Raw genomic sequence first — 14,177 nt, forward strand, 5'->3', positions numbered from 1 at the left:
CCTCAAGTAAAACACATTCGACACACTCTTTGCTTCTTTAGAGTAAATGACACTGTGGGCAAACTCTCACGGCAGAACTACACATAGAGGAGTTTCCCATTCTTCAGACTATGAGGAAGCAAGATATTGGCACCATACAGTCTACTTCCTGTACTTATCATTAATGTTTAAGAACTTATTCTATTATATATATCCTGATTCCACTAAAGCACTTTTAGTTTTTGTTTGCTTGTCTATGCATTTACTTGACTGCTGCTGCCATTATATATGTTATATATATTATATATAATAAAAAATAAATATATATACATGCATATATACATTTAATATTTTACTAAAGTTGTTCATTTAAAATAAAATAAAAATGTAATCCCACTTTTTGGCACAATTTAAGTTGCTGCCTTAAATTTTTAAGTACAATCAACTTGGACTTTAAGTCATTTCAACTTAAATTACATTAAACTGACTAAAACATTTGTTAAATCTTATATAACTTAATGGTTAATGGTTAAATATATATATAAAAAATGGCAAAACTTATTTTAAAGTTAAATATAGTCATAACTTATTGATCATATACTTTTTACACATTTATATTTTATATAAAATATTATACATATTACAATATTTGTATATTTTATTTTTATATTAAATGTATATGTATTTAATGTATATTATATGTTTTATATTATACAATATTTATACCATTTTCTGTATTGTTTAGTTTTTCATGTTGCTATGTCAAAATTTAATTTAATTATTATTTAAACCATCTAAAAACTATATGCATAATTCAGTATCTTTCAGCAAAAATGGTAAACACTATTTAAAATTATTTATATTTTTATATCATTTAATCATACAATATATATAAAAAAAAAGTTTTTTATATCACACATTATATGTGTAATCATATTTTATGTATTATTTTGTTTTGTTCACATGTTGCAATGTCAGAATTACAGGACCCATTTGAAATATATGAATGATTCAATATCTTTCAGCAAAATTTTTTAGATGTTTGAAAATGGGACTTTTTGCAAACCACCAAAGAACACATTGTAGAGTAGTGCACTAAATATTTTCTTTCCTGACATAAAATGTTTAGTGTTTTTTTAAACATTTTAGCTAGCCCTAACTGGATTTCTGGAATATTTTGCAACTGGAAAAGACGAGCTTTCAGTATTACTGGTCTGATAGTGTGTTTAACGAAGCAGAGAAAATTTCCCCAAACTCCTGGCGCAGTTAATTCCCTGTAGAACACGTCAATCACACTTTGGAAATCCCCCACTCTCCTTTAAGCTCCGCCCCCCCTCTTCATCTCTTTTTAACACTCCTGAAACTCTCACACAAGAGCTACACGGTCCACAAGAGCTACACAAGACTTCCGACACAAACATGGAGCTTTACCGAAGCAGCAACACCAACCAAATGGATTATAATGACGATGGCCGCGGACCCAAATCTGGGAAAATACTTGCGAGCAACGACGACCGTTTAGACAGCGGTTTGGATTCGCTAAAAGAGGATGAATACCCGGACGTGGTGTCTGATTTCAGGCGGATGAATGTGGCCGAGGACGAGCCCTGGAGGAAAGAGCGCACCGAAGACGGAGACACGTAAGTTTTTCTTAAAAAACAATCTCGATGCAGATCATGCAAAAGCAATTTTGTGCATCTGATTTTTTCAAACAGTTTACATAATGCATGACGCATGGGAAAGACAAAACTTTTAGGTTGCAGAGAACTGTTTATTTATTTATTTATTAAAAAAAAAAAAAAAAATCTTTTTTTTTTGCAAGTTATCAGTATAATACTAAAAAAACGTTAAGGTTTATGATTGTTCTGAAGGCAATTTCAATCATTAAATGACTAAAATAATAACTTTAAGTTTGCAAAGAACTTTATTATAACTTTATTTATTTATATACATAAATATATTATTGTTTCACAGTGCTTATTGTGATGCAAAAAAAAAAAAAAATTTGTATTCAGTGTTCAAAGTTGATTGTTCTTAAGCACAGTTAAAGTCCTTCTCATTCCATTCACAACCCGTAGTGCGCATGCGCAGGTCACAAAACCTGCAGTCATAATGGGCTTTATGTAAACAGAAACGCTGCATCAGTACGGACTGTTCTCTGGCACCGCGTCGATGTGGGCGGGGCTTCTGTCCTGGCGTCAATGAGGGCGGGGCTGCGCCAACTCGGAAAGTCCCGGGCAGCGTGCCAGACATTCAGGCGCGCGTGCTGCGCATGTCCCTACTAGGAAAAATACAGTTCTCTGCACACCCAAAAGAGCTGATGTTTTATAAATAAAAATGTTCTCACAGTTGCATAACAATTTTTTAAATTTTTTTTTTAAAGGTTCTTACATCTTGCCATTATTCACGAGGCCAATGATGCTGCATTAAAAATGATTGATTTATCCTATGGTGACCCCTTCCTCAACACACAGAACAACCAGAGACAGGTACATAAAGGATATTTTTTGTATTATTATTATTATGTGTGTATATTATCAAACTTAAGCTCCCATTTCTGGCTTTTCTTTCACACTAAACCACTCTCTTCTCATTTCAGACTGCCTTGCATTTGGCCGTCATCACAGAGCAGCCTCGTATAGTAGAGCAGTTACTGAAGGCCGGCTGTGACGCGTCCCTGGTGGATGACTGTGGGAATACCGCCCTCCATATCGCCTGCAGGAAAGGTTCAATGGCCTGTTTTGGCCTCCTAACGCAGGGCTGCCCGCAGCACCTCCCAGCCATCCTCCAGACACCAAACTATAACGGTAAGAGGGGGTCTGCTATGTACGTTTTGCTTGCGATCATCCTCTCTCCCTTCATTTGGACACATCTGATCTGACTTTCATTTTACTCTTCAGGTCAGAAATGCATCCACGTGACCGCCATCCAGGGCTACCTGTCGTTGTTGGAAAGCCTCGTCCAGCTTGGCGCAGACATCAACGCGCAGGTAAAAAATGAGATTTTCTCTAGCTATCCAAATCTGTTTGCGTCTTAACGAATTGAATAACCGCGTTTCAAAAGCAAATGGCTAAAAAAAGCTTGTTTGTCTTTAGGAGCAGTGTAATGGGAGAACCGCTCTACACTTAGCGGTGGACCTCCAGAATTTTGAGCTGGTTAAACTTCTAATCAGCAAAGGCGCTGATGTCCACAGCTTCACGTACGGCGGTCACACGCCTTATCACCTGACCTATGGCCGGGCAAACGCAGACATCCAAAAAGTCCTGTATGAGCTCACGGCGCCACACCTAAGGGAACTACCAGATAGTGAGTCAGAAGATAGCGACGAGGATTATGAAAACCAATGTACAACTGATGATGATGATGATGAAGAAGAAGTAAGTAAGCTTATCTGATGTAAATTTTTTTTGATTTCTTTCAGAAGGTAAACATGCTTAGGTTTTCCTAATTTGCTTTTTGTTCATTTCACAGATATATGATGACATTAAAATGATGGGGCAGTAGGAAAGAGGACTAGTAGGACTTCTGTTGAATGGAGAAAGATAGAGATGTTCTCACTCAAGGTGCCCAGGAACGAGCCCGCCGCGGAGCTCGCAGGGTCACAGGCGGCTCGCGGCTCATTGGCGGCGCAAGTACAAGACAAATGTACAAAGGAGGCCTGGAAACAAAGGGTGTATTAGAGCAACACTGGAGAGAGGCCGACTAAACCGTACCGTTGGCTCTCTATGATAGACTGTACTGTCAGCTGAAATCAACGGCTGTGTTTCTGTTGTACTGTGATGTAAAATATTGTGTATACAGACAGATTTATTTTTATATTAACATGTAAATGTGTATATAAGATTGAAACGTAACGCATTTTAAATTAAAAACCTTAAACTTCACTTTGTGTCCTTTCTTGGAAATGCATGAGAACGCTTCTACCAGAGAAATGAGGAAGTTTAAATATCCTTTTGTGTCACTGAAGAGAAGTGCTTGTAAACTGAAGAACTTGTACTCTGTTTTCCGTCAGCTGAGCTGACTGGAATTTCCTGAGCAGGAAGAGCCATTCTGACAAAATTGGCAGAGCTGAGTTCCCCGACTTCCTGAATTCCCAAAATAAGGAACGGCGTGTCATTGCACAATGCTGCTTTATGTAGAATAGTAAAGTCAAATTAGTCAACAATTCACCCAGAGGAAACATTTTAGATTGATATATTACTAGAAAGTTCCTCCCCTGTTGATATTCTTGTTCGTTTGGCCACGTTGTTAATGCCTCTGATCTAAAGAGAACTCGTGTTGGTCTGTTAGCGTATTCCTAGTGTTTGCCATTTCAATTTAAAATGGACTTAAGCCAACAGCGTGAAGTGAAACTCCTAGAAAATTTCCTCAAACTTTCACATTCACAACCTACAAGTCATGCAGTTCAACTCGCAGTCACACTTTACTTTTTGCCTTGGCCTTTACAGTAAAGGAAAGTCAAGTGTGTGTGTGGTTTTCTTGATTTGAATACAAACCTGAGATCTTTAAAGGGAATCCACCTTCAGCTTAACTCATCTTATTTCCGAACGTGAATCCGGACAGCGCGCCTTTTTTGATTTTGAGATACCGGTTGTGCCTCTTGAGTCCCTAAGACACCTCTTAAAGAGTTCCATGCAAATGATTTAGTCATAGCGCTCGATTTGCGAGCCCTGTGGAGTCTGGTTAGGAGCTCCTGTTACTGCAGGATAATACTCGTATGATTCAGCCAGCTCCGAGAAATGACAGCAGGCCGGCACTTGGAAAATCCGGCTCTCGTTTGCCATCTCTCTATTAGGCGAGCGGCACTACATTTATGCAAATACCATGTCTGGAGGGGATTCTGTAGTGAGAGTTTAGGAAATGCTATTAACATCTTAAAGAGAGTGTGAGAAAACCAGACAGGTGCAAACGCACACTGCTTACCATAAATGAAGGGGGATTGAGACCCCAGGAGGCTTTAGTACAGTAAATTCACTACTGGCCCTGAATAAATTAAAGATACAGATTAATAATAATTCATTGGCTTTTTTTGTATATATATATATTAGTGCTGTCAAATTGATTAATCACATCTAACATAAAAGTTGGTTTATATACATTATTAAATTTATATATATCATGTTTGTGTGTGTGTGTCTGTATATATAGTGCTGGTCAGAATTATTTGCCCCCTTGGTAAATATGATCAAAGATGGCTGTAAAAAATAAATCTGCATTGTTAATTCTTTTGATAGTTTTTTTTTTTTTTTTTAATTAGCAAAAATCGAACCTTTCATTGAAGTAAAAGTATTGAAAGTGGGGGGGGGGGGGGGGGGAAATCACATTATGAAATAAATGTTTTTCTCAAAAACAATTATTTGCCCCCTTTTATTAAATGCATTTTGCAAAGTAATTTTTCCAAGATAACAGCTCTGAGTCTTCTCCTATAATGCCTGATGAGTTTGGAGAACACCTGACAAGAGTTCAGAGACCATTCCTCCAGATCCTTCAGATTCCCAGATCCATGTTGGCGCTTCTTCTCTTCAGTTCAGCCCACTCATTTTCTATAGGGTTCAGGTCAGGGACTGGGATGGCCATTGCAGATGCTTGGTTTTGTGCTCAGTGACCCATTTTTGTTTTGATTTTGATGTTTGTCTTTTGGACAGTGATCCAAAAACAAACATCAAAATCAAAACAAAAATGGGTCACTGAGCACAAAACCAAGCATGTGTTCTCCAAACTCATCAGGCATTATAGGAGAATACCTCCATTTCCAATTATTTTACTTCAATGAAAGGTTAGATTTTTGCAAATTTTTTGAACAATGCAGATTTATTTTTTACTGCCATCTTTGATCATATTTACTGTACCAAGGGGGCAAATAATTCTAACCAGCACTCTGTGTGTGTGTGTGTGTGTGTGTGTGTACTTGTACAACTATCTTTGTGAGGACCAGTTTGAGTTTTACACCACTGGAGTGAGGACAAAGAGAGTAAAGTGAGGACATTTTGTCCGGTCCTCACTTTCTGAGACCCCTTTAAAGGCCTGTTTGAGGGACAAGACTTGGTTTTAGGGATAAGGTTATAATTAGGTTAAGGGTAGGTTTAGGGTAAGGGTTTGGGTTAGGCACTTAGTTGTGATGGGTAAGGTTAGGGTAAGCGGTTAGAAATTGCATTGTGTCAATGAATGTCCTCATAAAGATAGATGTACAAGAATGTGTGTGTGTGTGTGTAAATATGTGTGTATATATACATACTGCCTTTCAAAGGTTTGGGATTGGTAAGTCCCAAACCTTTTTTTTTTTAAGAAGTCTCTTATGCTCACCAAGGCTGCATTTATTTGACTGAAAATACCCAAAAAAACCCAGTAATATTGTTAAATATTATAAAAATTTTAAATAACTTTTCTATTTGAATATATTTTAACATATAATTTATTTATGTGATGCAAAACTGAGTTCACTCCAGTCTTCACTGTCACATGATCCTTCAAAAATCATTCTAATATTCTAAGATTTCTTTTAAATACATTAAAATTCTTACCGATCCAAAACTTTTGAATGGCAGTGTATATACAGTATATATACACACAGACATATACATATATATATATATATATATAAATGTAATATATATACACACATATATTATGTAAACACGCAAACTTTTCTGTTAGATGTGATTAATCACGATTAACTGATCTGATAGCACTAATATCTCTCTCTCTCTCTCATATATATATATATATATATATATATATATATATATATACAGTGCTATGCATAAGTTTAGACACCCATGCTAAAGTTGACTAAAAAGAGGAATAAAAAATAATCTTTTGGAAATTAAACTTAATGCCTTAATTTAAAAAATTAGGAAAAATCCAACCTTTAAGGACACCAATTTTCTTTGTGAATGAATAATGTATCGTAAATAAATAAATGTTCTTCCTTAAAATACAGGGTGCATAAGTCTGGACACTCCTATGTTAAATTCCCATATAGAGGCAGGCAGATTTTTATTTTGAAGTATTTTTTTTTATTTATTTTTTAGGATACTATGCATCCTGATAAAGTTCCCTTGGCCTTTGGAATTAAAATAGCCGCACATCATCACATAGCCTTCACCATACCTAGAGATTGGCATGGGGTACTTTCCATAAGATCATCTCTCAATGCAAATCAAACTAGCTATTAGGCTAACTGAAATAAAACCATGCCAATCTCTAGGTATGGTGAAGGGTGTGTGATGATGTGGGGCTATTTTAATTCCAAAGGCCAAGGGAACTTTATCAGGATGCATAGTATCCTGGATCCATGAAGTAACTGGCCTTTAAAAATAAAAATCTGCCGGCCTCTATGGGAATTTAACATAGGGGTGTCCAAACTTATGCACCCTGTATTTTAAGGAAGAACATTTATTTATTTACGATGCATTATTCATTCACAAAGAAAATTGGTGTCCTTAAAGGTTGGATTTTTCCTAATTTTTTTAATTAAGGCATTAAGTTCAATTTCCAAAAGATGATTTTTTATTCCTCTCTTTAGCATGGGTGTCTAAACTTATGCATAGCACTGTATATATATATATATATATATATATATATATATATATATATATATATATATATATATATATATATATATATATATATATATATATATAACACATTATATACACATTAAATTTGAAAAATAATAGTAACACCAGACTTCCCACTGAATAAAAAAAAGAAAAGGTTTTCCAAAAAATTATTTTTATTGTATTGTTGCAAGAAAAAAGCTACATAAACAGCAAAAAACAACAGTTGACCTGAATATTGATGACATGATTGTAGTTCTCAGACTTTTTTTTGTGACAGGGTCAGGACTCGTGCAGATATTCTCAATCCCGTTCAGTAAGAGCCATGAGGTGGGTGTCAATCTCGGACTCTGACAAAATTCTGAAATATATAGAAATATACATTACTACAAAATTAACTTTCACAACTTGAATACGTGTAGTCAATAATTTTTACACAACATGACAAAAAAAAAGTTTTAATGACCTAGTGGTTTGAAATAAATACACTTCTGTCATGACAACTCTGAGTGTTTGGCATTGGTAATGGGGATGACGATGTTGACCAATGTTTGGTCTTGGCGGAATAATGCTGTTATTGCTGCTGCAGAGCAAAAACAGGACTTGCTATTGCCGAAACACACTGCTGTGAGCAAGTAAGACATGCTGCTGCTGTACAATATAGCGTACATGAATTACCCGTACCTATACAGGTGGAGCTGGGGAAGGTGGGGGGTTTCTGCTAAGGCAAATGCTGAACAGTATATAAAGGTTGAGCAGCGAGTTCATTGGCTACTGATACAGCAGGAACCAATCAGCTGTGCCTTATAGAGAATGATGCAATTGCAAGCATTTGAGTTAAGGACCTATCAGCCTATCCCTAGACCATCGAGTGTTTCATTACAGAATTTTGTATAAGTGTTAAAAAATGTGGGGTCGGTATGATGTTTTTTGTTAAGTCTCTTATCCTCTCCAAGCCTGTAGTTATAACACTAATACTGTGAAATATTATTACAATTCAAAATGATAGTTTTTTCAATTTTTTATATATTTTAATTATTCCTGTGATGGCAAAGCTGAATTTTCAGCATCATTCCTCCAGTCTTCAGTGTCACATGATCCTTCAGAAATCATTCTGATATGCTGATTTGCTGCTCAGAAACATTTCTTGTGCAGCTTAATATTTTTGCGGAAGCCGTGATGCAGTTTTTCAGGATTCTTTGATAATAGATGAAAAGAACATTTATTTGAAATGTGTATTTAATTACATAATAAATGTCTTAACTTTGGATTAATGCTTACTTGAATAAAAAAAAACTAAAAAAAAACTGTATTGAACAATACTGTATGTAGATAGTATGAAAATACCAGCTTAGTACTACTAACTGGAAGTACCTAGTGGGGATTTTTCACCACTTATAGAGTATGGTTTGGCTGTTGACATACAGGGCATATGTAAATATGTAAATGCTATGAAGTGATATGTAAATGTTACATCCTGTTTCACTCGCAAAGTACAAACCCACCTGAACTTGGGCTCCTCTGTGGTCACAACCCCGATCTCCAGCTCTGAAGGCTTGAAGTCGATGGACAGAACGGTAGACAAGCAACTTATTGCAGTCTGTAAGGATGAAAAGTGCATAGAAGAACTCAAAATAAGAGGACACAACATAACAAAGGGTATTGATTCCATCGGTGATGCAGAAGAAGAAACTTATACCTCTACTGTTTGTTCAAAGGTCCAATCCAATTTCTTCTTCACCTTTTTCTCCAGGAAGCTCGTGGCCTCTGTTTGTTTGACGCCCGCAGCAGTGGCCTTGAAGCCGCAGTAGTAGCCTGCAGGATCACACTTATAGACCTGCGGCCCCAGCTCCTCATCCACGCCAACCACAATCATACCTGACATGTCCAAACAACATTAAAAAACAAAAGTTATTTATATAACAATAACATTCCATAATACTGAATTCTGAAATGTCCCGAATGGCCTACGATAGTACTCTTCTTACTAGGCATGTTGTGTGTATACTTGCATAAATACATGATATACAGGTGCAGTATACAACCAGAGAACATTATATTTAATATTGCATGACACAATGCAATGCATTAGACTTGATATTAGATACTATCTACTTCTAGGCTCAAGAAACATTTCTCATTATCAATGTTAAAAACAGTTGTGCTGCTTGATATTTTTGTTTCTAGATTCTTTGATTTATAGAAAGTAAAATAAAAAAAACATTTACTTGAAATATACATTTTTGTAGCGTTAAAAATCTCTTTACTGTGACATTTGATCAGTTTAATGCATCCTTGCTGAATAAATACATTAACTCCTTAATTTAAAATCTTAAAACTCCTTAAAATCTTGCTGACTACAAACTTTTGAACACTAGTGTGTATGTAGATAGTATGAAAGTGCCACCCTTGTGCTAGTAACCGATAGTACCTTGTGGGGATTTTTCACCATTAATATATGGTTTGGTGGTGGATATACAGGACATATGTAAATGCTATCTAGTGGTAAATGTAATTTCACACAATGCAATGTTATAGACATTACCTAATACTAGGCTCATGATGACTTCACTCGACTACTAAAACTGAGCATTTTACCCACACATATTGGACTAAACAGCAAATATGGCCGTATTGGTTTTTTGAGATAACTGCACACTTCTTGCCGACGCTGAACAGTGATGTGATAACATTTTAACATAACACAGTATTTATTGTTGCATGCATACTACAGATTGCTTCACACTCTACTGCATAATATGTCGTATGCGGCACGTCTAGACACTAATTCTGTTAATGCTAATAAAAGCCACTATTGCTTCCTGTAGAGCCACCTTTGAAATTTTGAACTTTGCAACACTGACACAATTATTATAATGAACTGAATCAACGCTGAACTAAATTGAGCTGAATAATGACACTGTTTTAAACCAAAACCGAATTTGTTTTATGATTGACGTTTGAAACATTGAGCTGAGCTGAATCAACATTGAACAGACTTTAGCTGAATATTGCTTTAAACAGTCTGTATTGTATAAAGCGCTATACAGATGAATTGATTCGATTCAGAACAGCTTCATATGCATACTGTAGACTTACAGCAGCCCAGAGGCCTCATCTCAGCGTTCTGTGTGTACACCTGTGAGATGTCTGCAATGCGCTTGCACAGCATGTCTACTGGGATCTCATAGCCGTATTTATACTTCCAGTTAGCAGCTTCATATCGCGCCCTCTGCACCTGCGACCTGCTGTCAGCTTCAGAGAGAAACATAAGACATCACACGTGGTGTAAATTAATACACAGTTTAACATTTCACCACACAAAAGGAGATTTTCCAAACGTAACGCAAGCTGGACAATCGCGGTGTACAGAGATGAGTTTACCTGTCATGCCAGACATCACACAGCCAATGTTTTCTGTTATTCTGAATAGATGAGTGACAGTGGACTCATCGAGAAGCTTATCCTGGGTGATTAAGAGAGACAAGATTACATTAGTATTGCTCATACAACTGCCATTGTCACTGAATTCTTTTTGTTTTGTTGCATAGTTAATATGTTACATGGAGATATGAACACACTTTTTATAAAAAAAAAAGTTAAATTAAATACAAACAGACTCACTGGAACTTTCTTTTGAGTTATAACAACCGCACAGTCTTTCCCTCGAACAGCTAATGACGTAAGACCTCCCTGATTAATGGCCTTGAATGCATATTCTGTGGAAAATAAAATGAACATTTTAATGATCAATGGTCATAAATTCTTCCTAAAATGCAACAACAACAAAAAAAGGGTAAAATTCTCATTTTAACAATCAGATGTTTTATTATTAGTCTTTTACTAATATACAAGAGAAAATGTACCCATACGAGAAATATCCACCAAAAAAATAATATATACATATATATATTCTATTTATTTTAATTCTAAATGTATAAGTTACAGTTATATGCACAATGCACAATATATAGGGGCAAATAATTCAAAACAGATAGTGATTTTGCATGCAAGACATAACCTAGATTTTACAGGTGAAACAGTTTCACATGCAAACAGTATTAAATAAACCTCTGCATACATAATTGTTAACATTATGAAACCAAAAGTACATTTATCCATATTGGTAAAAACAATGAGTTCAGATGGATCTGTCATGTAAGTGAAAGCTAAAACGAGGATTGATAAACGTGTCAAAAAGCGAATTAATTTTAACAACATATTCCACTCATACTTATTGTCGTCCGTTTTAAACAAATCAGTGTTTAATGCTGCTGTAAATACAATAGCATGAGCTAAAGAAGGTGCAGAATGAACATGTTGCAAAATGACTGAGCATTTATTCTTTCGACTTAATAAAGAGACATTTTCATCGATACGCACCGACTTGATAGAGTCTCCCCTCTGGGGAAAAGATGGTAATGTGTCGATCAAACCCCGCGCTCGAGCCTCGGGACATAATGCTAGAGATTTAGGGTTTAATATCTCTAGTTTGTAAACAGATCTAAACCACAGCTCTGTTATACACCGGAAATGATACAACCGGCTCCGGCATTCATATCCGGGTGAGATGCCATCATGACGCGCCGCATGGGCCTTTGTGTGAAAAGCACTTGATATTAACAAGGACAGTTTTAGTTGGATAGCTTGTAGTTTTAGAAAACTACAAAAAGCAGTTTATTACATTGTATTTTAGTACAATTTTATGAGGGGGTAAATGAGCGAGGTTATGAATACCGGTAGTTTTGACATAGTGACCAAAGTTTAATTAAAGTAAGCATATAGTAGACCTATCACATGTAATCCTTGTATATGGCTCCTTATTAACACGTTTAAATCAATATAACTAGTTTAAATAAAACCATCTATGGTATGTTCTGATAAACAGAAGCCACACATTTCGAAAAATCAACTGCCATATTTAATATAGTTAGTGTTACTTTAGTACAACCAGCGTCAGAAATTAAATGGGGTTTTAAGAAATTGTAAAATGTATTTATCCATTTGAACACAAATAGGCCGTTTTGATTTATTGGGAAATAAACTCGAGTCTAATAAAACACATTGAGAATTTCTGTTTTATTAGGCTAGCCTATGTGTTTGTAATTTTCAAAACCTGACAGTTGTGAAAAACACCCTTGTCCCGAGAACACAGTGCAAATTTTCAGTTGAAATCTATCTTTATAACATAGTTGAACCTTGCTATAATGTATGCCGTTAACTAGAAACCTACATGGAAAACACATGCTATTGAAAATAAGCATTTACACAATTAGACTTCAGATTCGGGTATAGTTACATACCGGTATATGAGTAAATATATGAGTCTCTGAGGATTTTTTATATCAAATTATACATTAGGAGCAGTCAACGTTACCTGCTAGTGCTACTAACATAAAAGTAGGTATGCAATAGAAGAAACAGAATTGGACATAATGGATAGTGGGGATTTTTTTGATAATTTGTATTACATTTATTTATTATTTTAGGACCATTACACACACAAAGGTAAGGAAGGGGCGTGCCCGAAAGGTACACATTGCTACAACAGAAACTAACCTTACCCCACATCCTATCGGGAAGTTTTCAAGACCAATTGTAAAGACCTTTCAACACTCCCACTCAGTCTCCAACATGCAGATACCCACACTTGCCTCCTGCAGAAGTAAAGCACCCCGTAACAAGACTGACACACCTCCACGCTTGGCCCTGCAGGGATAGTGTTCTTCTGGTCGTAACATAAGCCATGACTTTTTTTGTGCCAAGCATGCTGCTGATTCATGGTTCAAAACGTTTTGCAGGACTATCAAAAATTCCTTTAGTATATTCAAGCTAGCCTTTTATGTTCTCTGTCAAGAGTGGCGTTTGTCAAGGTGTCCGGGCATGAAGTCAATGATTGTTTGTGTTCTATTTATAGTCTGCAATGTTTTTTCCTATGTTTCATCAGGTCATAGAGCAAGTCTTTGGCAGTAAATTGAGGGGTTTTCACAGCTGCTTTGATAAAACATCTTATTCCTCTTGATAAAATTGTGCTTTTTCTTCCAAGCCCTGGAAGGTTTGTAATGGTACCATACGTTTTAAACTTAGAAACGATGCTGCCAACTGTGTCTCTAGGAACTTTTAGCCCCGGTTTCACAGACAGGGCTTAGATTAAGCCAGGATTAGGCCTTAGTTAAATTAGGACATTTAAGTAGTTTTTATAGACGTACCTTAGAAAAAAACATTACTGGTGTGCATCTTGAGACAAAACAATGGCACTGACATATTTTAAGACATGTCAGTGCAAGTTGCTTTCAGTTAAAACAGCTCAAACATGCATTTTAGTCTGAGACTAGGCTTAAGCCTTGTCTGTGAAACCGGGCATTAGTGTCCAGGAAATGTTCAAGTCGCCATAGCCTTCTTCTCTTAGCTTTTGTGAGAGCTCTTTTGTCTTGGCCACATCTGCTACTCAACTTCAGCACATGCATGGGTGAAATTTATACATGCGTCAAAACTAAAGCTAATTAAGTTTTTCATTGAGTTTCCAAAGGCTTAATTATGTTTTAAAACAATTTTGTACCATATCATTCTAGTAAGTGATTTATAAATCAGCAATGATGAATAATTATGAAAAAAATTAAAACATATTACAATATATAT

The 14,177-nt window shown here is 35.9% G+C and overlaps 2 protein-coding genes across 2 annotated transcripts; one reads left to right on the top strand and one right to left on the bottom strand.

Annotated features, from left to right (window-relative positions):
• Positions 1 to 1,330: 1,330 nt before the first annotated feature.
• On the top strand, positions 1,331 to 3,863 carry nfkbiab (nuclear factor of kappa light polypeptide gene enhancer in B-cells inhibitor, alpha b). Its single transcript, XM_084393277.1, has 6 exons — positions 1,331 to 1,619; positions 2,363 to 2,468; positions 2,579 to 2,786; positions 2,880 to 2,968; positions 3,075 to 3,356; positions 3,451 to 3,863. The coding sequence occupies exons 1-6, from the start codon at positions 1,399 to 1,401 to the stop codon at positions 3,481 to 3,483; spliced, it is 939 nt and encodes a 312-aa protein (XP_084249403.1). The 5' UTR covers positions 1,331 to 1,398; the 3' UTR covers positions 3,484 to 3,863.
• A 3,833-nt stretch (positions 3,864 to 7,696) lies between these two features.
• Positions 7,697 to 12,110, bottom strand: psma6a (proteasome 20S subunit alpha 6a). The gene is made up of 7 exons (XM_084393640.1): positions 11,922 to 12,110; positions 11,163 to 11,257; positions 10,923 to 11,004; positions 10,638 to 10,793; positions 9,238 to 9,416; positions 9,044 to 9,138; positions 7,697 to 7,899 (listed from the first exon to the last, which is right to left on the bottom strand). Exons 1-7 carry the CDS (start codon positions 11,995 to 11,997, stop codon positions 7,842 to 7,844), a joined length of 741 nt encoding a protein of 246 aa, XP_084249766.1. The 5' UTR covers positions 11,998 to 12,110; the 3' UTR covers positions 7,697 to 7,841.
• Between the last annotated feature and the right edge of the window lie 2,067 nt (positions 12,111 to 14,177).

Source organism: Rutilus rutilus, assembly GCF_951802725.1.
Source record: "Rutilus rutilus genome assembly, chromosome: 21".
NCBI classification, from domain to species: domain Eukaryota; kingdom Metazoa; phylum Chordata; class Actinopteri; order Cypriniformes; family Leuciscidae; genus Rutilus; species Rutilus rutilus.

Bases quoted from the DNA above. Each gene is read 5' to 3' on its own strand.
- psma6a (XM_084393640.1), bottom strand. From the start codon at position 11,997: ATGTCCCGAGGCTCGAGCGCGGGGTTTGATCGACACATTACCATCTTT. The intron at 10,794-10,922 runs GTAAACTCATCT...TTCTCTCTGAAG, and splicing joins TGTGATGTCTGGCATGACAG to CTGACAGCAGGTCGCAGGTG. The intron at 9,139-9,237 runs GTATAAGTTTCT...TCATCCTTACAG, and splicing joins CCTTTGAACAAACAGTAGAG to ACTGCAATAAGTTGCTTGTC.
- nfkbiab (XM_084393277.1), top strand. From the start codon at position 1,399: ATGGAGCTTTACCGAAGCAGCAACACCAACCAAATGGATTATAATGAC. The intron at 1,620-2,362 runs GTAAGTTTTTCT...TTTTTTTTAAAG, and splicing joins CGCACCGAAGACGGAGACAC to GTTCTTACATCTTGCCATTA. The intron at 3,357-3,450 runs GTAAGTAAGCTT...TTCATTTCACAG, and splicing joins ATGATGATGATGAAGAAGAA to ATATATGATGACATTAAAAT.